Consider the following 27,118-nt stretch of genomic DNA (forward strand, 5'->3'; position numbering starts at 1 on the left):
TTTGTGAGTTGAAGTTAGTAATGAAAGGACACAATTGTGATGCAGCTGGGGACATCCAAGAAACTTTTATTGCAGTACTAAATGCAATTCCAAAAATTGGCTATAGTGTGTTTTAAAATGCTTTTACGACAACTTTAGCTGTGTGCTCATTCAGGGGGAGATTATTTTGAATACACTCAGTGATTCTGTGAACATACGCCATGACTTATTTTTCATAGCCAGTCCTAACAGAAATGCGACACACTGTGTAGGTGTGGTGTGGGGTGGACCTTAGGCATCTTATAGAAGCATCATCTGTGCATAGACGGATCCTGAGAAACCCCAAATAACCATTATTATGCGTATGTAAAACACCATTTGTGGGGATGGCCACTTCTGTAATTTCAATTCATGGCAAATCATCACAATTTTCACCTATGTCCTTAAGATGATGTTCTCGGGAACCCTTCAAACTTTTTCGATATCATTATCTGTACAATGATCCAGACATTAAAAGTTACTGTACTACTGCACATATAATATGCATGTCATGTCCGGTATGGGGTGTAAATGTAGTTTCAACTGACATAGTGAACTCATGACGAGGGTTCTAGGGTCATTGAAAGGGTTCTGAAGTAACCAAATCATATTTTTAGTCATCATTTTTCCCACCAGTAAAACCTTTTAATGCACTCTCTCTGCATAATGGGCACTTCACCCCTAAAGAAACATGACCGAGTCGCACTGCAGTGAGAAAATCGAGTAAAAAGTGTCTTAACATGCCTGAAAAGAAATTAAAATTACTGCCAAACTGTAATGACTATAAATTCAGTAAAATATTTCTATCATCATTTTTACCTTTTTAGGATACAAATCATAAGCCATGTGTTTTCAGCTTCAAGGTATCAAGAAAAATGCAAAGCAAACGATTTTGTGATAACTTTATATTATGCTTGCTTATTTGTTGTTTATGTTAGTCAGTATATAAATGAACTGTTAAAGCTTTAACGAACCACAGAATTCATTTTATATAAGTGGCACCAGGAAAATTAAAGGAACCAGAGGAAAACTGCTCCTGCTGGAGCACTAAAAAATGCAAATATGTCCCTCTTAAAAACACACAGACAAAAATGGGAAACCAGCTGCCTCAATCCTCATTCCACCCTCCTCACCAAAAATTTTGTCATGCTAAACATATTTGTGCTGAAATATAGTAACAGAGAGATCATGAGAATGGAAGAGAGACGAGACAGTCTCAGTGTGGCCAGTGGGGCGACAGGTGAGGAGGGGGAGGGGGGAGGGAGGGAGGGAGGGAGAGAGAGAGAGAGAGAGAGAGAGAGAGAGAGAGAGAGAGAGAGAGATGGTCAGTAAGAGACAGTGGCAGTATGGCAGTAAAAGTGAGCGAGATTTATAGAGATAGAAGCAGTGTAAGCAAGAGAGACAGGAGACCTTAGAAATGAGAGAGAGAAATGAGTGGAGATGGAGACCATGCATAGGTATGGCACTCAGAATCCTCCCAAAGAGGCAAACTTTTACACACAGGAATATGGGAGGGCATCTTTTGGATCACAGTTCTTAACACTTGGGTAAAGGGGAAAAATAAATTGGCCTACCCAGAATTTTTGATCTGCTGAGATACGGTAGAGACAATGGCAGTGGAAAAGACAAAAGAAGACCGTGTAAGTGAGTGAGGAGTTAGTGGCATTGGGATATACCACAAATCAATGGAAGAGAAAGAAGACATTGGGAGAGAGAGGGAGATGCTGAATGTAAAGGTTTCACTAAGTTCTGTATTAAAAGAATGTGAATATGTTCGCTTCCCAAATTTTTTGGTTAGGAAGGCAGAACGACGATTGAAGAGACGGTTCCCACTTTTCTGTCAGTATTTTAAAGAGGAACATATTTGCCTTTCCCACTAGCAGTATAAGTTATTTGGATGGTTTAAAGGGGGGTGGGGGACCAAACTGCGAGTTCATCAGTCCCTTGCTCCCAGTAGAACAATTACCCAAGGGAAAGAAGAAAATAATGAAGACATACGGCACAATAACAGGAGAAAGGAAGAACCAGAAGAACGACAGGAGGACAAGAAAACCACAGAGACACAAGAAACAGGGAGAGGAAATTAAAAACAAGAAAACAATTACCATGCCTGGCTGACCATGAGAATAAAAAAGGAGAAGCCAGCCACTCTGCAACACATTAAAACATTCACCCTAAAAGCCCTAGGGTGGAAGACACAGAGGGACAAAAGACATGCACTAAAACTCAGATCAAATGATAAAACCCACCCTCACAAATAAAACGTAAAACTAAAGCTGCTGTTGAGGCATTGTCGCCCAACACCGAAGGTAGGCTGCTGGGAAAGTTAAAAGTCCGCTGGAGAGTGGCTAAAAGTAGGCAGTCCAGCAAGAGGTGGACGACTGTCATTTGGGAGCCACAGTGACACTGAGGTGGGTCCTCGCGATGGAGAAGGTAACCACGTATGAGCCACATATGGCCAATGCAGTCGACAAAGGACAACTGATTCCCTGCGAGAAGTCCGCAGGGAAGACTTCCACACATTCTCAGTCTCCTTAATGACATGCAGTTTGTTGTGCATACTGTCTCCTAAAGCCAAAGAACCTTGCAGCTTAAGACAGAACACAGGTCAGTTTCAGAGGTGCCCATCTCCAGGAGCGGTTTCCACATAGTCTGTTTGGCCAGCCTATCAGCAAGGTCATTGCCTGGGATTCCGATGTGTCCTGGGGTCCACACAAACACCACTGAACGACTGGACCCGTTCCAGGGCAGAGATGGACTCCTGGATGTTTGCTACCAAAGGATGGCGAGGGTAGCATTGGTTGACAGCATGTAAGCTGCTCAGGGAGTCAGAACAGAGAAGAAACAACTCACCAGAAAAGGAACGGATGTACTGAAGCGCACGAGATATGGCCACAAGCTCTGCAGTGAATACACTGCAGCCAGTGGGCAAGGAATGCTGTACAATATGACATCTGTGGACATAAGCGAAGCCAACATTACCATCAGCCATCGAGCCGTCAGTGTAAACAACTTCAGAGCCCTGGAACATGTCAAGAATCGAGAGGAAGTGACAGCGGAGAGTGGCGGGTTTGCAAAAGGTCCAGACGAAGCTTCGGCTGAGATGTAGACAATCGAGGTGTACGTGAATGGATCTCAAGTAGTGGTGAGGTGGTAAAGAGAAATACTCCAGTTCAGAGAGAACGAATAACATGTGAACCGCAATCGTGAGCCCTCATCTCGGCGGTCGATGCGGTAGATCAACTGTCGCAGATGGGAAAAGGAGATGGTAATTCGGATGCTCGGGAGAACTACGAATGTGTGCAACATAACTGGCAAGCAGTTGTGCACATCGGATCCACAATGGAGGGTTCTGTCCTCCACTAGGACACTGGTCACTGGATTCGTTCTAAAAGCTTCCGACACTACGCGAACGCCACAGTTGTGGACTGGGTCGAGGAAACTCAATGCTGAGAGTGCCGCCGAACTGTAAACCCAAACTCTCATAGTCAAGGCGGGATTGAACAAGGGCTCTGTAGAGCTGCAGCAGTGTAGAGCAATCTGCACCGCAGATGGTGTTGCTCAGGCAGCAGAGAGCATTGAGGTGCTACTAACACTCCCACTTAAGCCGACGAAGGTGAAGTAGCCAAATCAATCGGGCGTCAAAAACCAGTCCTAAGAATCAATACGTCTCCACTACAGTGAGTGGATTGGCATTAAGATAAAGTTCAGGTTCCGGATGGATGATACGATGCTGACAGAAGTGCATGACGCACAACTTCGCGGCTGAAAACTGGAAGCCGTGGGCTAGAGCCCATGATTGCACCTTGTGAATGGCTCCCTGTAGGTGCCGCTCAGCAACAGCAGTATTGGAGAAGCAATATAAAATGCAGAAGTCATCCACATACAGAGGAGAGACCACTGGTCTTACAGCTGCTGCTGCTAGGCCACTGATGGCCACTAACAATAGATACACTCAATATGGAACCCTGCGGGACGCCATTCTCCTGAATACGGGAGGAACTATGGGAGGCACCAACTTGGACACGGAAAGTATGGAGCGACAGGAAGTTTTGGATAAAAATCGGGAGCGGACCCCAGAGACCCCACTCGTACAATGTTGCAAGGATATGATGTCGCCAGGTCATGTCATGTGCTTTACATAAGTAAAGAAAGATGGCAATCAGATGTTGGCATCTGGAAAAGGCTGTTCGGATGGCAGACTCGAGGGACATAAGATTATCAGTGGTAGAGTGACCCTGGCAGAAGCCAACCTGACATGGAGCCAGTAGGCCATGTGACTCCAGGACCCAACCCACCTGCCGACACAACATATGTTCCAGCAGCTTACAGAGAACGTTGGTGAGGCTGATGGGCTGATAGCTATCCACATCAAGCGGATTTTTACCGGGTTTTAGCACCAGAATGATGGTGCTCTCCCACCATCACACCAGATACGATTGAAGACAATGAGGACACATCGCCTGTAGTCAGACGATAGATGTTTAATCATCTGGCTGAGGATCCAATCCGGCCCAGGAGCTGTGTTGGGGCAATGGGCAAGGGCACTGAGGAGCTCCCACTCTGTAAATGGGGCATTATAGGGTTCACTGTGGCGTTTAGTGAACGAGAGGACATTCCTTTCCATCTGCCGTTAGTGCTCAGCAGTAGCGTTTGCGTTGGTCGAGAGCACGCCATTTATGTTAACGCCATGGACAACCTGTTGGGGTCTGGTACCCAAAAAGACATCTGATCTTCGTCCAGACTTGGGAAGGTGACGTTTGGCACCCAATGGTTGACACATGCCTCCCCCAATACTCCTGTTTCAGTCGTTTTATAAGCAGGCGAACGCAGGCACGGGAGCCACTTAAAGGCTATTAGGTGCTCTAGGGAAGGATACCGCTTATGTCGCTGTAGTGCTCGCTGACACTCTTCAATTGCCTCAGCATCTTTCGGTGACCACCAAGGCACTGTCTTTCGCTGGGGGCTAGAGAATGAGGGATCATGTTTTCCCCTGCAGAAATTACCATTGTAGTGACCTGCTAAATCACAACATCGATGGAACCACATCAAGGGTTTTCTTTGTTTAGGGCACTCAACTACTCAGGTCATTAGTGCCCAGTCACAAATGTTAGTGCACTAATAACATAGAAAAAACACAAAGGGGCAACACCAGAAAGTACTTACAAAGACGTAGATAAACAAAATAAAAGAGTTAGATCTTTCTGGACAAGTCTGTCAATGTAATAAACTTAAGGACACTAGCAGCTGCTCGAGCGTCATCAGCTAAAAGTTCCTGTAAGGTAGATGGCAGACACAGGACAACATGAGAGTGAATAAAATGGGGACAGGACAATAAAACATGGCGCACCATCAATGAATGACCACAGGGGCACTGCGGTGCGGGGTCACCGGACAACAGGTAGCGGTGGCTAAATCGGCAATACCCAATCCGCAACCTGGTCAAAATGACCACCTCTCGCCGGGAAGGGCATGAGGAGGTCGTACAAGCTGTCGGGATCGGTTTGATGGCCCTAAGCTTATTTTCATGGAGAGAGGACCAAGCCTCATGCCTGGACACAAAAGGAAGCTGTGCGAGGCAGGAGGATAGCAGCCTTGGCCGCAGCATCAGCAGCTTCATTCCCACGCACACCAACATGGCCAGGAATCCACAAAAAAAGGACATGAGCGCCGGTATCGGCTAGTGACTGAAGGGACCGTTGAATTCGTTGCACAAAAGGGTGGTCCGAATATGGGTCACAGAGACTCTGAATGGCGCTCAAAGAATCAAAGCAGATGGCATAGGGAGAATGACGACGGTGGCAGATACACTGAACAGCCTGATAAGAGAGCAAAAAGCTCAGCTGTATAGCTTTAAGACTGGTCGAGGAGCCGATATTGAAAGGTATCATCCCCAACGACAAAGGCACATCCGACACCAGCAGTAGTCTTGGAGCCATCTGTGTAAATAAAGATGTTATTAGCGAGCCTCAAACCAAGTTCGACAAACCTTGAGCGGTATATCAAATCCGCCGTCCTCTCCTTTGGGAAAGAGCTGAGTTCAAGGTGAACGCGAACCTGAGCCTGGAGCCAAGGTGGCGTCAGGCTCTCACCCACTCGAAAAGTCATAGGGAGGGTAAAATCAAGTTGCTGAAGCAGGCGACAAAAGCGAACTCCAGGAGGTAACAGGGCAGAGACATACAGCCCGTATTGGCAGTCAAGAGAGTCGTCAAAGAAGGAGAAATATGACGGGTGGTCGGGCATTGACATCAGCTGGCAGGCTTACCGACAAAGCAACATATCGCGCCGGTAGTTTAGTGGTAATTCGGCAGCTTCGGCATACAGACTCTCAACAAGGCTGGTGTAGAATGCTTCAGTCACCAGACGTAACCCCCAATGGTGGATAGAGTTTAGAGGGCGTAAGATGGACGGCCGGGCAGAAGAGTAGGCAAAGCTCCCATAATCCAGCTTTGATCGGACAATGGACTGATATAAGCGAAGCAGGACCATTCGATCTGCTCCCCATGATGTACCGCTGAAAACACAGAGGACCTTTAGGGAACGGGTACAACAAGCAGCCAAGTGAGATACATGTGGAGACCAGCAAAGTTTCCTGTCAAATGTAAGACCCAAAAAATTTTGTTGTCTCCACGAATGGGAGAGCAATGGGATCGAGATGTAAGGATGGTGGAAGAAACTGTTTGTAACGCCAGAAGTTCATACAGACCATTTTCTCACCAGAAAATCGGAAACCGTTAGCGACACTCCAGGAATACAGATGGTCTAGAGAACACTGAAGACAGCACTCCAGGAGACATGTTCTCTGAGCGCTGCAGTAGATCGTAAAGTCGTCGACGAAAAGGGAGCCTGAAACGTCAGCAGGAAGGCAATCCATTATTGGATTGATAGCTATGGCAAAAAGGGCCACACTCAAAACGGAGCCCTAGGGCACCCCATTCTCCCGGCGAAAGGCATCTGATGAAACAGAACCCACATGTACCCTAAACATTTGATCCATTAAAAAGGCATTAATAAAAAGAGGGAGGTGACTGCGAAGGCTCCAAGTGTGCATGGTGTGGAGAATGCCCGCCCTCCAACAGATGTTGTAAGCCTTCTCCAAATCGAAGAACATATCCACTGTCTGGCGCTTATGCAAAAAGTTGTTCATAATGAAGGTCGACAAGGTAACTAGGTGGTCAATAGCAGAGCGGCACCTATGAAAGCCACATTGGACATTGGTAAGGAAGCATCGAGATTCAAGGAGCCAAACCAATCAAGAATTTACCATATGCTCCATCACCTTGCAGAAGCAGCTGGTATGGGAGATGGGGCGATATCTGGAAGAAAGGTGTTTGTCCTTTCCTGGTTTGGGTATGGGAACGACAATTGCTTCACGCCAGCATCTGGGAACATGACCGTCAGTCCAGATGCAATTATAGGCGCGATGAAGAAAGCCTTTACCTGCAGGAGAAAGGTTCTTCAGCATCTGAATATGGATACCATCGGGCCCCGGAGCTGAGGACCAGGACCGGGCGAGTGCACTTTAGAGTTCCCACACGGTGAAGGTGGCATTGTAGCTTTCATGTTTCAAAGACTGGAAAGAAAGTGGCCGTGCCTCCTCTTCTTGTTTTCGGGGGAGGAAGGCAAGGTGGGTGGTAATGGGCAGACCTCGAAACCTCCGCGAAAAAGCGCCCGAAGGCATTTGAGACATCCTCAGGATTCACAAGGACTTCATTTGCTACAGTCAGACCAGAAATCGGGGAGTGGACCTTGGTGCCAGATAGCCAACGCAGGCCACCCCAGACAACCAAAGAAGGAGTAAAACTGTTGAATGAGCTGGTGAAAGCCACCCAGCAAGCATTTTTGCTTTCTTCGATAACACGACAGCATTGTGCACGGAGTCGTTTGAAACTGATACAGTTCACCATCGTAGGGTGGCGTTGGAAGGTGCGTAAAGCATGTCACCGAGCACGAATAGCGTCGCTGCATGCTGTAGTCCACCAGGGGACTGCGATTCAACGTGGAGAAGAGGAAGTATGAGGGATGGAATATTCAGCAGCAGTGAGAATAACGTCCATGAGGTATGCGACCTGACTATCGTAGCTGGAGAAATTTTGATCATGGAAGGTCGCCAGGGAGGTGAAAAGCCCCCAGTCGGCTTTGGAGATGTTCCAGCTAGAGGAACATGGAGAAGGGGTGTGATGCAGGAGATCGAGTATGTGTCAGACAGAGCATACTACTCAAACCGACATGCAAGTTGGATAGGGGATATTGAGAGGTCCAAGTGGTAATAGGTATGCGTTGCATTCGAAAGGAAGGTAGGTGCACCGGTATTTAAGCAGACTAGATTGAGGTGGTTGAAAAGGTCTGCCAAGAGGGAGCCTCTCGGGCAGGATGCTGGAGAGCCCCCCAAAGGGGATGGTGGGCATTAAAGTCTACAATCAACAAAAATGGTGTAGGAAGCTGAGCAATCAGTTGTATCACGTCTGCCCTAGTAAAGGCAGACAATGATGGAGTGTAAACAGTACAAATGGAAAATGTGAAAGTGGGGAGAGTAATTCGGATGGCAACTGCCTGCAGATCTGTGTGCAATGTGATTGGATCGTAGTAGACATCATCTCGAACCTGCAACATGACCCCTCCATGAGCCTGAATACCTGCCACAGGGGGTAGGTCAAAACGCATGGAGGAGGTATAGTGTGCCAGGTCTATATGATCGCATGGGCATAACTTCGTTTCTTGGAGACCTACAACAAGTGGACAGTGCATTCGAAGGAACAATTTTAGTTCCTCTCGGTTGGACTGAATGCCGCGAATATTCCAATGAAGAAGCGCCATTATGAAATCGAAAAGAACAAGAAGAAACAAGAAAGGATCACCTCGATGGCCGCCGAGGGCCTGGCTTCGAGGGAGCACTGCTGCTGCAATCGATAGTGGCGAGTCATGGTCCATCAACTCAACAGTTGCGTCTGCCACCTTCTTGAGCTGGTCAGGAGGGGCACCTTCCTCTGTCGGTGAAAGGCCAGATGATCGGCTACCAGCAGTGCGACCTGGTGAAACTGAAGATGGCCATGCACGGCAACCACTGGGTGGCGCAAGAGAAGAAACGCGCCTCGGCGGACATGGAGAACTCTTTTTCTATGAGCCTTCTTTGATGAATTACGTTTTGTTGAAAGAACAGTTGATAGCTGTGAAGGTTGTGTACGCAAGATATCTTCGTGTGTCGGTTCTTTTTTGAAGGTCCGAGCATCTGATTTAGAGGTCCTCGTCTTAGCTGTAGCAGATGATTATGTTTGAGCCTTAGGGTTGGTGGGAGGAAGAGGAGATGTTGATCGGGCAATCTTAGCACTGGCCAATTTGACGACCGAATCGCTAAATGTTAGATCGCATGTCTGTGTAGCTACCTCCCTGGTAGGCTGAGGAGAGACGAGAACGGTACTGTATTGACCTGCTGGAAGCACAGCGGGCTTTCTGCTATTGAATAACTTGCGAGCAGCTGAGGTCGACACCTTCTCTTTCACTCTGATTTCCAGTATACTTTTCTCATCTTTGTAGAAGGGAGAACTCGCGAGAGGAGGCAGCATGGTTGCCCATGCAGTTGATGCAATGAGGGGACAGAGGGGGACAGTCACCCTCATGGGTGTCCCTGCCACAGGCATTTAGCCGCACCTGAACAAGACTGCTGTGTATGGTTAAACTGCTGACATTGGTAACACCTTGTAGGGCTGGGTACATACGGCCGAACAGAAATGATCTCATAACCCGCTTTAATTCGTGAAGGCAATTGCACATTGTCGAAGGTCGGAATATGGTTCGGGTCAGTATGAGGTCCTTGTCGACCCTTTTCATGACCCGATGGACGGCCGTCACTCCCTGATCAGAGAGGAAAGACAGAATCTGCTCATCAGTTAGTATTCTGCCATTTACAGAGCTGGTGTAGATGGTTTATGACAGTGCATCAGGGAAGTCTGATTGGAGCCAAATTGCAGGGAATCTGGTTCAGAAGGAGCATAGAGTCTGACCAGGATATTGTGAAGATTGGAGAGGGAAAGGGGGGAGGGGGGGGGGGGGGGAGGAGCAGGAAGCTATTCTAGGTGGACTGAGTAAAATATCAGAAAGAATGGACTTCATATCAGGGAACGACTTCAGGGAGTCTGAACCCTGTTCAAGTAACTGATTAATAATTCAAGACCAGGATAATACTGACAAGGAACCCATTAAGCACAAGTTCACAAGTTCAATCTTTAGTAGGGCTACATTGGAAGTGTTGTGTTAACAATGACTGGAAGAATATTAGCTGCTAATAACTCACCATGTGCATCAGGAGGGTGACAGAAAATGAGTGCCTGGGAGATGCAGAGATCAACCTTCTATGGGATCTATATATTACAATTCACAAAATGGATATCAATGACATTTAAGAAAATTTTGAAACAAATCATTAAGTTGCACCAAGAATACCGAATACAAAATGGTGTGCCACAATGATCACAAAGCTTCACACAATCAAGATCGAAGACGAACTCCTAGAGAGTTACAAACCAGGCAGGATGATCAGCTAGGTATCCACCCTTAAAGAATGCATACAGAATTATATTGCTGTACCAGCGTAATAAGAACTGATGGAATTTGATGGCATGCAACTGAATGCAAAAGAGTGTCATGGAGCATACAATGAAACTGGCTATCCTTTAAGGCACAGCTGCAGATAATGTAAAATGTTTTATAGGCAAAGGAAAAAACAAACATCCATATGCAGAATTTGTCCAGTGGTTCCAGGTGGTATGAATTGCAATGTCGCACACTTTTCAGGAGGGATAGTTTGCTCTGAAGGAGAATGACTAACACACAGACCAGAAATCAAGCAAAAGCAAGTTATTTTGACCAGCTATTTAACAAAAGCAGTGCTCATACCATACTTTTAGTTCTAGTTCTCTTATGGCGATTTTCCCACTCTTGCTTGCCACACATTACACTGCCCCATCTTCAGAAATGCTAATATTTCATCTGACACTCCTCTCTCAGCAAAATTCCTTTGGTTCCTTTCCGATGAACTGTCAACTGTTGCTGTAGATATAATGTAACGTTTGCTTTGTTAATCACTGTAATTGTTCTGCTTTGTATCAACACCACTAGCACGGTAGCAGTGTTGTGAGTTACTTATCGACTAAGCAGTTCAACTATGTTCCTTAGCCTCAGACTATGCTTATCATTGGATAACTCCACCCCCATCACCTTTGCCATTAGCAGCCAATATTTTGGTTGCATGGTAGAGAATATGTGGTGCGTCTAATGCCATAAACATCATTGGCCTTTTGTGACCTCACACTCAAGGGGTTCCTTGCGAGTAACACAACACAAGGTGTACTCTTAAGTTGTTTTGTGGAGGTATTGGCAGTACCAGGACTGAATGGGATAGGTCAGGAAATCTGCTTTTGGGATAGGCTCGTGGGATAATTACATACAGTGAAGACTATGGTGAGAATGTGGTGTATTACTGTAAAGAACCTGCATCTGAACAAATACGATGTTTGCCTCAAATTCCAAGGCTACACATGGCAGACAATATTTGACATGGTAAGGATGGCAATTGTCCAAATTGTTTTTTGTAAGTTTTATGTGGGAAGAAGTGTGTAGCTGACATTTGGTGAGGGTAAGGTCAACAGTAAGGATGGTGGTACGTGACCTGGTGTAGAACCATCTGAAATTCAATTGGGAGAATGTTTCTCGAGATTCCAAAAATTTCAACAGTTCAGCCTCACCATGAGTCTATATGGCAAAAATGTAATCAATGTATCTAAACCAAACAAGAGGCTGAAGGCTTATGGATCCTGGGAAAGCCCCCTCGAATTGTTAAGTAAAATATTTATTAAGGTAATCAGGAAGGGTGTTATAGGTTTGGAATCAGGTGGGCACTGGCTGAGGTAATATTCAGCAGCAGGTAGACCACGTAAATGGGTAATATTGGTATAGAGAGACGTGGCATCAATGGTTACGAGCTACGTGTGTTGTGAAAGCAGGACAGGCACAGATTTCACACACATTAGGGAATGTGTTTGCATCTTTAATATAGGCTGGCATCTTTCATATAGGAGGGGAGTCTTCATAATTTAAGTCTGCAGGTGTTGTCAACCAATGCAGACGCACATTCAGTGGGTACTTTGAAGCTAGCAACTATGGGAAGGTTGGGTTTGTGGACCTTATGAGGAAGATAAAAAACGGGAGTGCATGATTTGGGCCTAGCAATAAGTTCTATGGACTGAAGTGTTAGTCCTTGTGAAGAGGAGGGATTGTAGGTAAGTTTGTATGACAGGGATAGGATCTTTATGGCAGATGCCATATGTAGTAATGCCAGAAAGCTGGCATAGACCCTCACACACATACTCCCATCTGTTAAGTACAACAGTGATAGATTCCTCATCTGCCAGGAGGATAAGGGAGTCAGCAGTTTTTAGGGAAAAAAGTGCCTGGAATTCTGCAGATGATACATTAGGGTCATGTAAGCATGAACTGAGAAATGATGCTGGAGCAACACTGGAAACTAGTAATTCTTGAAAAATTTGTAAGGGGTTATTTTGAGGTGGTGGTGGTGGATAAAGTTTAAATTATGGTCTGAACTCTTCAGGACAGGGTTCAATATTAGGTTTGTTGTTGGACGCATTTTGAGATTGGGTTGCAACATGATACTTCCAGCTGACATTGTGTGTGAAGGAAAGTAGGACTTCAATGAAAGCAGCATCTTTAACGGAAGTTTGGGACTGAAAACACTGTAATGTTGTGGCTGGTTCTTGTGATCATGAGTCGCCATTGCTCTGGGAGATACTGATGAAGGTTGGCCAAACTCAATTTGTAGCAGAGGAATGGTGGTTGACAATGAGGCTGTTTAGGATGCTTTAGTGGGACAGGGATGGGAATATAACTGTTGAGATAGTTTAGGAGAAGACTTTTGAGGTGAAATCTGGCTGCTGTTGCAGTTTGAAGTTAGCTTGGAGCATGGTACCTCCAAGGAAACATAAGGGGCGCAGGTAACTGCAGGGTTTTATATAAGGAGTGTGCAAATTAAAAGGTATGAAACTTTGTAACAACCAAACCAGTTGAAATTTGCATATACCGTTTTGAGATAATGTAGTAAGACATCTAGGGACACAAATACAATGATATTATCTCCACTTAACAAATTCAAAGCTGTGCCCTGAGGTAGTAAAGTTAAAGCTTACTACCTTTTTTGATGTTCAAGGTGTGAAACTCACCTAATTCCTCTAGCACTTAAAAACCATCAACAGCGACGTATACCGTGAGACACACTGTAGCCTACACAAGTCAATTAAGGGTAAATGGCCAGGGTTGCCCATGGAGGGAGTGATTCCACTCCACGATAATGCGCATCCATGTCTCCAAGGTCACATAAAGCGTAATGGCAAAGTTCATATGTGAGCAGCTTGAGCATCCATCCTACAGCCCGGATGCATCACCCTGTGACCTTTATATGTTTGGTCTGCAGAGAGAACCCATCTCTAAGGGATTCAACTCTTGATGACGAACTAAAGGACACAATGGGGGGACTGGTTCCTGTCACAACCACAGGGATTATGTGAACAGGGAATCCTTTGGCTCATGATACAGTGAGATAGTTTTGCTCAGACCCCTGGTGATTACTTTTAATTAAAGACTGCAATTATATCCACACTTTTGTTTTTTACCTTTTCTTTTGAACACACCTCATCAAAGAGAAATTTGATGGAGAGGAAATTGGCACTCAAGGTTTATATGTCACAGATTAGTCAGGTAAGAGCCACATGTGAAATGACGCATACCCTGTACCAGCTGCTACATAAACACTATTTGGCTTTCTACATGTTATGATGTCCACTAATTTATCGGTAAGGACAGATAGGCAGAGTTAGAGGGTGATTTCTGGCAAGACACTATATCCTACTGCAGAGCACACTCTCCCACATGACAGTTGTGACCTCTGTGCCTGTTTCACCATACATTCTCCCTCCAGACACCAGTTTCTCAGAACTTCGCATGTGGGAAGTGGCTTTACAATATGTGCTTGGTTCTTGCCACCCACATGGCCTAAATTTACATTAATTTCTGTGCTCTCAGTATTTCTTTTCAGTAACTATTGGTTTTCTTCACTCCCATCTACTTTCTGACCTATTTTTCTCTGGTCACTAATCTTTCTAACGTGTATAATGCACTTAGCTTTGTGTCATCCTTCGTTCTTTCATAATGTGTTTTCATTGATCTCTGTCTTGTTTATTACTCTATTTTCCACATTTAAGTTGCCAGGTTTCCAAATTTTTTAAGTGCAGGTACCAACAATCAGTCTTTTTTTCTCATTCCATCCATCAAATCTCCCCTGACCCATGGTTCTGTGTACTCTTCCCATTTCCTAAACTTCATCAGTCATTTTCCTTCATCCCTCTTCCTTTCCTTTCGACCACTTCGGAAGAATGGGCCAATGACTCTGAAAGCTTTTGTGTTTTTTTCTTTAACACCACTTGATGAGTGAATTTTGTGTTTATCCATATTATATTTTCGAACCTTGAGTAGTTTTGTTGATGTAACTTTCTACGTGTACTTTCATCAAGACAAAATTTTCTGGATATTTAGATGCCTCGTGAGCCTTGCTGTAATGCTAATTTTATTTGTACCTGCATTTGTTAAATATCAGGTATTTAAAGATTTGTATTAACAAAAATTAGGTTTTCATTGCCAATTTATGATATTGGTCATCACCCCACATTCTGGCAAATTAGTATAAAATAACTCTCCCCCCCCCTCCCCCCATATATCAGTACATAATTTTAATGTAAAAAAGGTTAGTATCACAGGGCAGTAACTGCTGATGTGATAGAAGCAGAACTGTGTGTCAGTTTGGAAGACACTGGGGATCCAGTATCAAGAGTTTGAAAAAGTTGTTGAAGATAAAACATGGAAACTGGGATAGGAAAATAGCAGTCTATTTAGCATAGAGTATGGGTTGATAGTAAACTGAAGAAAGACAAAAGTAACTGATGAGTAGCACAAATAAGATTAGTAATAAGCTCAACAGCAGAGTTGGGAGCACCGTAGCAAAAGAGAGGAATTCTGCTACCCTGGTAGCAAAGTAAGACATGATGAACACAAGAAAAAGATTAGCACAAGCAGAGAGATCATTCCTCGCTAAATGGCATCTAGTATTCAAAATATCCTTAACTGAAAAATAAAATTCTGAGAATCTTCTGGAGCACACAGTTGTACAGAAGTGAATTATGAACTGGGAGAAAACTGAGAAAGAAGAGTATAGAAGCATTTGAAATGTGCTGTTCCAAAAGGACACAAAGTTATGTGGACTGATATCAGAAATGAGGTTCTCTGGCAAATCTGCAAGAAAGGAATATGTAGAAAACACTGCCTATGAAAAGGGACAGACTTCAGAGATAACTTCTGTGGAGCTAGGAGGAGACACAGAGAGCAAAAACTGCATAGGAAGACAGACTGGAATACATGAAACAAATAACGAAGAATATTAGGTTAAGTGCTACTCTGGTATGAATAGGTTGACACAGGAGAGACATTCATAAGGTCTACATATCAAACTACCAACAAACGGGTAGAACATTGGGAATTCCCAGTTGTCTGGTGACAAACCCCAAGACAATCATCCTACAGTTTGAAATCAGTAAATTAAGCAAAAATCTAACATTTTAATTGCTGTTAACAGCCTCTGCTGCCCATAAACAGAAACAATAATTGAAATAATAATTATGAGGAAAAAAAGAAAAAGGACAAAAGAAATTCAGAGAGCCACCAGTTCTGAACACAAACAGGTAGTGAACTGACCTCAGAGTGCAATTCGTCTCTTCAACTGAGGTAGGTGTAACATTACAGATGATGGCTGTCAGAGCATTTCCTCCCAGAGCTGGCTCCAGTATGCGTGTCAGCTTACTATCTCGAAAACTGATGTGTTTTTTCCCGTCGCTCAGCTGTGATATCACTTGACTTAAAGTGAATAATGAAAGATTGATATGGCAGCCTTCACGAAAGCGATCACTGCCAAATTTACTGCCTGTCTGGTCTGACCGTTCTGAGCCTGCGAGATCAACCATATTAAGATGTGAAACTTTTATAACGTCATCATCTTGATCTTCACTACAGTCCCCTTGGCCTCCCTTTGCTTCACGGCTCTCAACTACCTGAAATACACAAATGTCATTTAAAATTCAGAATTCAAATAAGTTCAAAGTGAAAGAAATGTATTATTAAAAAATAAATAAGGAATTAGTTTTGATGGTTAGTGGTGTGCACAGTTTTAAACTTCTATATATTCAAAATAATATATAAATGTGTCTGTCATGCAGAGTTTTTGTTGGATATTTATTTGTTACACTGTTAACATGAGTTCTAATTACTGCCAACTTTTGTGTGTTCAACTCCTTTGTAAGCTATTGCAAGCAATGGAGTTTGTTCAGGCACAAATTTTTTAGACCCTAAAACTGTCTGATACTGAGATTTTATTAAGTTTCAGCAATTTTAGCTGCCCTCCAATAGAAAATTAATATATTAACTATATGATTCTTCCACAAATTACCTACTTTATTATTTAAGTGGAGAATCTTAGTTTTATTGTGCCCAAGATAATTTGACAATTGCTTGTGCTTATAGCCAAATTGGTTTAAATAAAAATAATTTAGAGTAAATATCCATAATGTGAGCATCAGTACAAACACATGTAGATAAAATTTGGATTGAGTGAAGCAATGTACCTCATCCAAGAGCATTTTATGTTTTCTAAAACATATGATATTTCATGTTATTCACGACTACAGTTTTCATCTTCCTGAATGTTCTACTTCTACTGGACATTATTCCCAAAATTCAGGTACATAGTTTTGTGGCTCTAATTTTTCCGATTACAAAAACGCCCACTTGCACTGGCACAATAGTCTACTAATTGTTCTTTCCAGAAAATTCCTTACTTTAGGTGGGAATTGTGAATGCTCTAGGCAGCATACACAGTAAAGTCCATATACCTTAGTCAATTTTCTATTTATGCATTCCAAATTACTACTGCTTATAATTCCACATCCATTAATTTAGCCCTTCTCATGATAAATCAAAATATAATTACAGATCTGAATTATAATTTTGTAAAAACTTCTACAAACCGTTCTACATGACAATACACAAGTCAGTCACTACACAGTAATTAACACATGAGTGATCAATGTCAAAGTAGGCACCCAGCAAATAACTCGACAGCATCTAGGAGTAAATGATTTTGTAAACTACTTTGGAGCTGTTGAACAGTAGCTGTTATATTGTAATCATCAATTAATCCATCATTAGCTATCCACATTTGAACAATTTCATGTTGTCACCAACCAGTAAATCAACTACAGGCATAAAAAAAGTGAAATTTTCAATTTCAATTATTCTGTTAATGTTATTCAGCCTATTGGTAATGAAAAATTGAACTACTTTTATGTACAATGTGTATACAAATGGATCTATCAACATGTGTTTTCATCAGAACTGTACAGAAAAAGTGTGAAGGAAATATGTTACCTTTGTCAAGTCCTTTATGGAGGAATGTGATGAATATGCTATATAAACTATGATATTCATGTTGATCATCACAATACATGTTTCAAAAACTGTGGAACTAATGCATTGTTGCATTTTGCCAAATTACAGGAAGACACCAGACAGACACCAGAAAACAGAATAGCAGCTACCGAGACCCAGCAAACACAAGTTGGCCATTTTACACAAACTACTATGAACTAATATTTCGTCACTTTTTATCCAAATCCATGTCATGTGGTAGATCTACCACAAGCAGATTTGCATTCTAGTGTTTATAAGTAACAACACATGATACACACAGCTAGCACTACTGTCTGTGTACAATAGTTTCATTGTTAAGATACTGAGAAAGTCCAGTGAGTCTACTTTAGTCCAAAAGACCTAGGTGACCCATTATAGAAAACTGCTCAACTGTATGGGATCCATACCAAATACAAAGGAGGTCAGTACAAACATTTTGTTTGTCTTTGGTCCACAAGATTCATGGAAATGATAAAAATTCTCAGCTGGTAGATGCCCAAAGATAGGTACCAACTATCTTACGAAAGCCTATTTAGAAAGCTTCCAGAACCAGCATCAGTCGAGGCATATACTACAGTCCCCTACATGTCTTACTAATATCACCAAGGTTAAACTAATTACCACTTACGCAGAGATATTGAAGCAATCATTTGGTCCATGCTCAATACCTGAGTGTAATGGGAAGGAACCCTGAATACATGGTAAAATAGAGTAACCTGCCATGTACTTCTCAACAATTTGCAAAATATGGATACAAATGTATTGTGTTCGAGAAACTGCTTAAACAATGAGCAGTGCTTTTAAAAAGGCATTTCTAGAGGGGCCTTGTCACAGCTAATCACAGTTCAAATTTCAGGACGTACAGGGATTGTCACTGCTTGAAACACAAACCACCTTTATCCTCCACTGGCACGCGTCGTTGTGAGCAGTGACTCAGCGAGGTTTGTTTTATCATCATTGTACCATGCTAGTGATGAGCGAGCAACAAGGCTGCAGCATAAACATCCTGTAAGATAAGTTCGACAGTCCAATATTGCTTTGCGTGTGCTAACATTACTCTGGAACCCAAACCATTCTGACTCCTGTTGGCTTCTACCAGCCATTCCATCCTTATGTTGATGTTTCATGTTAGTATTTCACAACCAAGCCTTATTAAACTGGTGGTTCAGTAATACTTTAGTCAGTACTTGCCTTCCATTTGTGACTACTACATTCTTACCAAAATTTGAGGAGGTTTCATGTGTCTCCTATTGCCTGCATACCAGATGGAACAGTATTGCCATAGATGGTTCTGCCAAGCATCTTAATAAATTCAGGTGAATGTCTCCACTCCAGGTACCTGGTTTTCACAAGTCTTCCAGAGCTCTGTCAAATTCTTGCATTAGTGTTCCTCTCATCTTATTATCCCTCCTTCTCTTTCTGTAAGAACATTATCAAGTTTCTTTCCTTGATACAGCCCATATATATATATATATATATATATATATATATATATATATATATATATATATATATATATATATATATATATATATATATATATATATATATATAAAAAAACAAAGATGATGTGACTTACCAAATGAAAGTGCTGGCAGGTCGACAGACACACAAACGAACACAAACATACACACAAAATTCAAGCTTTCGCAACAAACTGTTGCCTCATCAGGAAAGAGGGAAGGAGAGGGAAAGACGAAAGGATGTGGGTTTTAAGGGAGAGGGTAAGGAGTCATTCCAGTCCCGGGAGCGGAAAGACTTACCTTAGGGGGAAAAAAGGACGGGTACACACTCGCACACACACACATATCCATCCACACATATACAGACACAAGCAGACATATTTAAAGACAATTTTGTAAACATCTTTTAGATATATTTTTCCTTCGTGGAATGCTTCCTTCTATTATATATATATATATATATATATATATATATATATATATATATATATATATATATATATATATATATATATTCCTTTGGCCTTTCAGCCTACCATCTTAGTTTACTGTAGGCTCACCAAACTCTGTTCTGTATGTTTCTACAGCTGATACCTTTTCTTGCAAGAGTTCTTCAAGTTTCCTAAGCATGGTATCCATCTTTCCCATGGATGTGTGCTTTAACAGTTTGTATTTGTCCTCCAGTTATTCTTGCTTTGCCATTCTGCAATTTGTCCATCTCATTTTATAGACATTTGTATTCCCGTATGTTTCATTTGTTGCTTGTCCTTTCATCAGATATATTTAAAATGTCATGCATTACTCAAGGACTTCTATGGATCTTGCAAGGACTTCTATGGATCTAGTTTATTAGCCTAATCGTTCCTCTTCTTCCTTCACCAAATCATCTCTCAAACTTAATAATTCATCTATAATATTTCCATAACCTACTGCAGTTGGGCAATGTGTGTCTCCGGTTGTTTGATCTCATCCAAGTCCCATCTCCTCAATTTTCAACTTCCTGCAAATTTCCTTCATTTCAGTCTACAACTATCCGACAAATCCAGTAGGTCAGGGTATTTATTTTGCTCATTTTTCATTAAAAACAAAATCTTGTATATATTGCTGTAGTATACTCCATGTGAAATTATACTGGACTGTTTCTTTATGCTGGTTGCAGCTACTTTGTGTATCTACAATGCAATTTTGTAAACATCTTTAGGACAATGTCGCTTTGTAACTATATAGATGTCTATTGTTTTCACCTACAGCTGTTTTCACTTTGCAGGTGAATACTGTCAAAAGCACTGTCAGGTGTCAAAGATTTCCTCAGATGACTCAACTGTAGTAGTGTCTTAGCAGTAAAGAATACATGTATCAAAATTTCATACATGATGCAACACTTTATCACACATCTCAGTGTTGATGACGTCATAGCTCCTGAACTATGATAGGCAGTTGTTTCTTACTTTCAAAGCAATGGTAGCCTGACAGTGAGGGATATGAATTCCAAGTTTGGTTGAAATTGGTCCAATGGTTTAACAGATGTGGAGCACGAACATGCATGAACACACAAACACTTTTATTATGTGTATGGATTCATAACTAGGGACTAAAAAATCATTTTATTTCACAGAAGACTTTGGCAATATTTTTACAGATTTTATTGTTATTTACTGCCAGTTTGCTTCTCTTTCTGGTTATTTATTTTCGTCCTAATTAGTCTTTTTCAGTCTTGCATTGAAATGAAACTATATGTGTCATTTACATTATATTTATTACACTATGCACACCACATTTATTTACATTACACTGGCTTGGAAAAAAGGGCGAAGCAACATTATTTTTTATACTTAAAGAAAAGTAACACCAATTCTTTACAGACAAATGGAAAACTAATAGTAGCTGATCTCGGGAAAGATCATTTTGGATTCAGTAGAAATGTTGGAACACGTGACGCAATACTGACCCTACGACTTATCTTAGAAGATAGATTAAGGAAAGGCAAACCTACATTTCTAGCATTTGTAGACTTAGAGAAGGCTTTTGACAATGTTGACTGGAGTACTCTCTTTCGAATTCTGAAGGTGCAGGTGTCAAATACAGGCAGCAAAAGGCTATTTGCAATTTGTACAGAAACCAGATGGCAGTTATAAGAGTCGACGAGTATGAAAGGGAAGCAGTGGTTGGGAAGGGAGTGAGACAGGGTTGTAGCCCATCTCCAATGTTGTTCAATCTTTAAATTGAGCAAGCAGTAAAGGAAACAAAAGAAACATTTGGAGTACAAATTAAAATCCAAGAAGGAGAAATAAAAACTTCGAGGTTTGCTGACGACACTAATTCTGTAAGAGACAGCAAAGGACCTGGAAGAGCAGTTTAATGGAATGGACAGTGTCTTGAAAGGAGGATATATGATGAATATCAAAAAAAGCAAAATGAGGATAACGGAATGTAGTCGAATTAAATCAGGTGATGCTGAGGGAATTAGATTAGGAAATGAGACACTTAAAGTAGTAAAGGAGTTTTGCTACTTGTGAAGCAAAATAAATGATGATGGCCGAAGTAGAGGAGTATAAACTGTAGACTGGCAATGACAAGGAAAGAATTTCTGAAGAAGAGAAATTTATGGACGATAAATAGTTTAGACAAGGAGAGAATCAAAGCTTTCGAAATGTGGTGCTACAGAAGAATGCTGAAGATTAGATGGGTAGATCACATAACTAATGAGCAGGTACTGAATAGAATTTGGGAGAAGAGAAATTTGTGGCACAACTTGACTAGAAGAAGGGCTCAGTTGGTAGGAAACATTCGGAGGCATCAAAGGATCATTAATTTAGTATTGGAGGGAAACACAGAGGGTAAAAATCAGAGGGAGACCAAGAAATGAATGCACTAAACAGATTCAGAAGGATATACGGTGCGGTAGTTACTCGAAGACGAAGAAGCTTGCACAGGATAGAGTAGCATGGAGAGCTACATCAAACCAGTCCCTGGACTGAAGACCACATCATCATCATCATCATCATCATCATCCATCATCATCCATCATCATCCATCATCATCCATCATCATCCATCATCATCATCAACACTTTAAGGCAAGTAAGTTTTCAGCCAAACACACTGGACAGGATTATCATGATTTTTAAGTTATATTCCAAGAGACAGTGCTGCCGATGTAACATTACACTTTAGCTAGAATTATCTCCTCGCTGAATGAATCCGAAAAGCCTTCAAGGTCATTACTGCAAATTGCTGACTATCAACTCCTGTTGCCTACAGGCATGTGAACTTTTCCTAATTGCATGGACATGCACTTTTCAGCAAAATTCTGAAGAGATTTATCCCCCTTCTGAGTATCTGCACTACTGAGACTAGACATTTCAGGTACATACTGCAAGATCCTTACCATGTCTAAGTTAATGAAGTTTAAGCTTACTGTCCTTAAGTTCAAGCATTAATCTCAGGCTTTGAAGACTGATTGATTTGTTTGGATCTGTGGCTATGAGAGTTGACAATCTTGTCTGAAGATATGACCCTAGTGCACTTCACTTCAAGCACTCTAACTTTTGCAAGAAATATTTGCCCTTATCTTTTTAAAAATATTTGTTTCCTGGAGTAAAAATTCCTTTGCCCACAATACTGAAATGTTCTTCAAGGTGTTTTAACTTTGAATTAAGTTCATTTGAAGAGAGAGATCTCAAAATCTTTAGCAAAGCAAGTCATTAATTAATATCACTGTCTTGTTCTTTAATGAATGTGGCCTCCACAACAATGCAGTTCATTTCATAACCCAGCAGCGATGTGACATACTTCAGCCTGCGTAGGCAGCTTCCGGATATTATCATTGCGGAAGAGTTCAATTATTTCCTCAAAATATTCTGCCATAAAAGTGGCTGTGGATAGCCACAAGTTCCAGCTTATTAACACTGGAAAAAGCCTTTGCATCTCTGTTTCCTTTCAGAGACTGCAAATACAAATGTTTGTTCTTCCTGTTTTCTTGAAAAACACTCTTTGAATTGATTATTGTGATGCTAAACCAATAGGGTTCTTTTGAGAAACATCAACAATCAGATTCAGTTTGTGTGTCCAGCACTGAATATGGTTACATTACCAGCTATGATTATTCTCAAGGAGATAAATTTTTTCATTTATCCAGCACTGTCACTCATTGTGTTGGAATAGTTCCTTTATATAGTGCTCTAAGCATGATTGATAGCTACAGTTCTGTACCTGCAACTTTTGTACCATTTTTGGTAACTCAGCACCTTTACTTTCCTTCTCGTTCAAAGTATGCCAAGGTACAGCTATGCTTCACACTGTTCTATTTGTATATTACTCTCTGACATTTACCATTCCTATTGTATTCATGCTGCAAAGTAGTTATTTTTCAAGAGTCCAAATTTGAACTTCAAAGTATTTTGTGTAAGTTCAATATGTGACATTTATTTGAGGTCACATCCTGTGCTGCAATTGGCTGACAAGCAAATCCAGCAGTCACAATATTGATTTAAGTGTTGGCGAAAGTAACATGCTGTACCTGGTGGTTTTATATTAACATTTTATATTAGCATATTACAAAATCTTCCTGTATACACTGTAATATCTAGTATATATTAACTGAAGTGTTACAATACATAATTTTGGTGGCAGATGGAATAATATTATCTCTGTAGATAAACAGTACATATCGAAGGTTGATCTTGTTTTGTCAAACTCTAGTGTCTTTACTTTTTTAGCATTGAAAAGAGTTTGGGCAGATAGGAATTGTTTCATTCGTTATCTAATAATAACCATTCAAGTAAAGAAATCAGTGTACAAAATTATTATTGCTCTACGGTACCTTTTACTGCAGACAAGGTGAAAGACTTTAGCAATTCTTCGAGGCTGTAAAAAGAGGTAAGTGAAAACTGATTAATCCCTGGCTGGCTTGGACTGTATCAAAATGTGTGCTTGTGCAGTAAGTAAATATCAAGGGAGTATAAATCTAAGCATTTTTCAAGAGCTTGCAATCTTTAAGTTTCTGATTTCATGATCAAAACACAAAAGGAATAATAGTTTTCTCCGAGTCAGCCCGTCAGAGAAGTCTTCTGCCTCCTGCGCATCAATCTACAGCGAGACAAGTATTTGTTTTCTTTTTTTTTCCCCCCAAGATCATGAAACTACCTATAATCCAGAAATACAGCACTACAAAATAATCCATTCATACATCTCTTGCTCCTGTAAATCCCTTTTGTGTGCTGTGACTAACAATTCCATCGAGAATCATCTTCAAATTGTGGGTGTATCTGATTTTCAGAATTATTAAATGATTTTTCTGTCACTAAGCAGTCAACAATTTTCCTATCCCCATCAGTAAACGTAAGTCACACAGTCACACGGAAGGAGATTTTACATAACATGATGCTTCATTCATTACTGCTTCCTCATTATTGTACTGAATTTCTTAAGAGCCCCAAAAATTGTACAAGCCCACAGCATTGAGTTAGCTGTGTTAAGAACACCTATACCTGCAACCAATAGTTTCTGCTTGTTCCATGCTTGAATAGTTCTCAATGACACAATGCAAACACAAGAAATCTTCTGTCAGCGGCCTCGTTGGGTGACAAAGACATTTTTCCCTGTTACCTGTTCCTTTACATAAGATTTTTGTCATTGTCATATTAAAGGCACAATAGTCTCCTTCATTGATTTTACACACGGGATGTTAGCAGAACCATGCTAAAGAAATATGTATTACTTTCTTAAATGTTAAGTTTTAATTTTTAATAGCATTAAGTTCAAACTATATTTTTACTGCTAAGAAAATGCTGCTCACTTTCAATGAAGTTATTCATCCAATGCCAAAAAAATCTTCATTTTCCTGTTTGTGGAGTGGAATGCTGGCTTTAAGAATGTTACCACAGTCTAGGCCAGGTATCACAGTCATTTTCCTTCTTTTTTGCTACTTCAAAGCTCCTACTAATATAAAGACTGTCACTTTACTGGCAAAGAGGACTGCTTCATTTTGCAGCCCTTATGCTTTCCACACTTAATGTGTTTCAAAGTAATATCTTTATACTTTGATAAAATTCTGCTATTGCAGTACTTTCAAACCACTGATTTATCAGGAGCATAAGGCCTTCAGTTTCACATTCCCATGACCTGTTGTCAGCAGTCACTGCAGGCATAAGCATTTTTTACAGTTGTGAATCGATTTAGCACATATTTGTCACCCAGTTTAGAATACAATGAAGACCACCACAATTTGTTCTCACTCAAGATTTTGCAAGAATTTCAGAGTAAACATAAATAGCGCTGCATTATTGCTTGTTATACGGTATGTCTGTGTAAACAGCTACATGGGAAAAAAAACATTCAGCGAGACGAAATGTGACTTGATAAACAGTTGTATAGATCTTTCTCTGAATGCTACAACTCTTTCAGTGACTTTTGGAAACAATTATTATGGTGGCATTAAATAATATTTTCAAAATTTAGTATGTACTATGAGCTGAGTTCCTACTCTGACAAATACAGAGCTTGTCATGCTTTTACCCACCTGACAAATGCTGAAATGTTTCGTCTCCTCAAAATTTAAATCATGTAAAATTCATTTACATGTTTAATAATGGTACATTTCTAACAAAAGTATGTATCTGCAGTAATGGAACACAGCACCTAACTGTGACTACCACACAGTCTGTGCACAACATTGTTTAATCACAAAGGTTAGCAGTGATTTGATACAAAACATTTCTGGTCTGATTTCTTAAGGCAGGAAATGAACTGTTCCTTTAAACTAGTTTAAAGGCCACAATCAGCCCTGATGAAGTCCATACTTAATTTCAAAATTAAATAGCTATCAGCTACCAATGACATCCTCACATTACAATTCGGGACCAAGGGAATTTGCCATTTTCTAACACCCCCATGAACCATGGACCTTGCCATTGGTGGGGAGGCTTGCATGCCTCAGCGATACAGATGGCCGTACCGTAGGTGCAACCACAATCGAGAGGCATCTGTTGAGAGGCCAGACAAACGTGTGGTTCCTGAAGAGGGGCAGCAGCCTTTTCAGTAGTTGCAGGGGCAACAGTCTGGATGATTGACTGATCTAGCCTTGTAACACTAACCAAAACGGCCTTGCTGTGCTGGTACTGCGAACAGCTGAAAGCAAGGGGAAACTACAGCCGTAATTTTTCCCGAGGGCATGCAGCTTTACTGTATGGGTAAATGATGGTGGTGTCCTCTAGGGTAAAATATTCCGGAGTTAAAATAGTCCCCCATTCGGATCTCCGGGCGGGGACTACTCAAGAGGACGTCATTATCAGGAGAAAGAAAACTGGTGTTCTACGGATCGGAGCGTGGAATGTCAGATCCCTTAAACGGGCAGGTAGGTTAGAAAATTTAAAAAGGGAAATGGATAGGTTAAAGTTAGATATAGTGGGAATTAGTGAAGTTCAGTGGCAGGAGGAACAAGACTTTTGGTCAGGTGAATACAGGGTTATAAATACAAAATCAAATAGGGGTAATGCAGGAGTAGGTTTAATAATGAATAAAAAAAATTGGATTGCGGGTAAGCTACTACCAACAGCATAGTGAACGCATTATTGTGGCCAAGATAGACATGAAGCCCATGCCTACTACAGTAGTACAAGTTTATATGCCTACTACAGTAGTACAAGTTTATATGCCAACTAGCTCTGCAGATGATGAAGACATTGATGAAATGTATGATGAGATAAAAGAAATTATTCAGGTAGTGAAGGGAGACGAAAATGTAATAGTCATGGGTGACTGGAATTCGAGAGTAGGAAAAGGGAGAGAAGGAAACATAGTAGGTGAATATGGATTGGGGGAGAGAAATGAAAGAGGAAGCCGTCTGCTAGAATTTTGCACAGAGGATAACTTAATCATAGCTAAGACTTGGTTCAAGAATCATAAAAGAAGGTCGTGTACATGGAAGAAGCCTGGAGATACAACAAGGTATCAGATGGTTTATATAATGGTAAGACAGAGATTTAGGAACCAGGTTTTAAATTGTAAGACATTTCCAGGGGGCAGATGTGGACTCTGACCACAATCTATTGGTTATGAACT

General features: G+C 41.3%; 1 protein-coding gene across 1 annotated transcript in view; it reads right to left on the reverse strand.

Annotated features, from left to right (window-relative positions):
• Nucleotides 1–27,118, reverse strand: part of LOC126190741 (uncharacterized) — a 261,362-nt gene that overhangs the window by 160,462 nt on the left and 73,782 nt on the right. Inside the window, exon 6 of the mRNA XM_049931235.1 lies at nucleotides 15,829–16,181. Within this exon, the coding sequence (XP_049787192.1) occupies nucleotides 15,829–16,181 (353 nt within the window). The remainder of the gene's footprint in view (nucleotides 1–15,828; nucleotides 16,182–27,118) is intronic.

The sequence above is a fragment of the Schistocerca cancellata genome, chromosome 6, assembly GCF_023864275.1.
Source record: "Schistocerca cancellata isolate TAMUIC-IGC-003103 chromosome 6, iqSchCanc2.1, whole genome shotgun sequence".
In the NCBI taxonomy this organism is placed as follows: domain Eukaryota; kingdom Metazoa; phylum Arthropoda; class Insecta; order Orthoptera; family Acrididae; genus Schistocerca; species Schistocerca cancellata.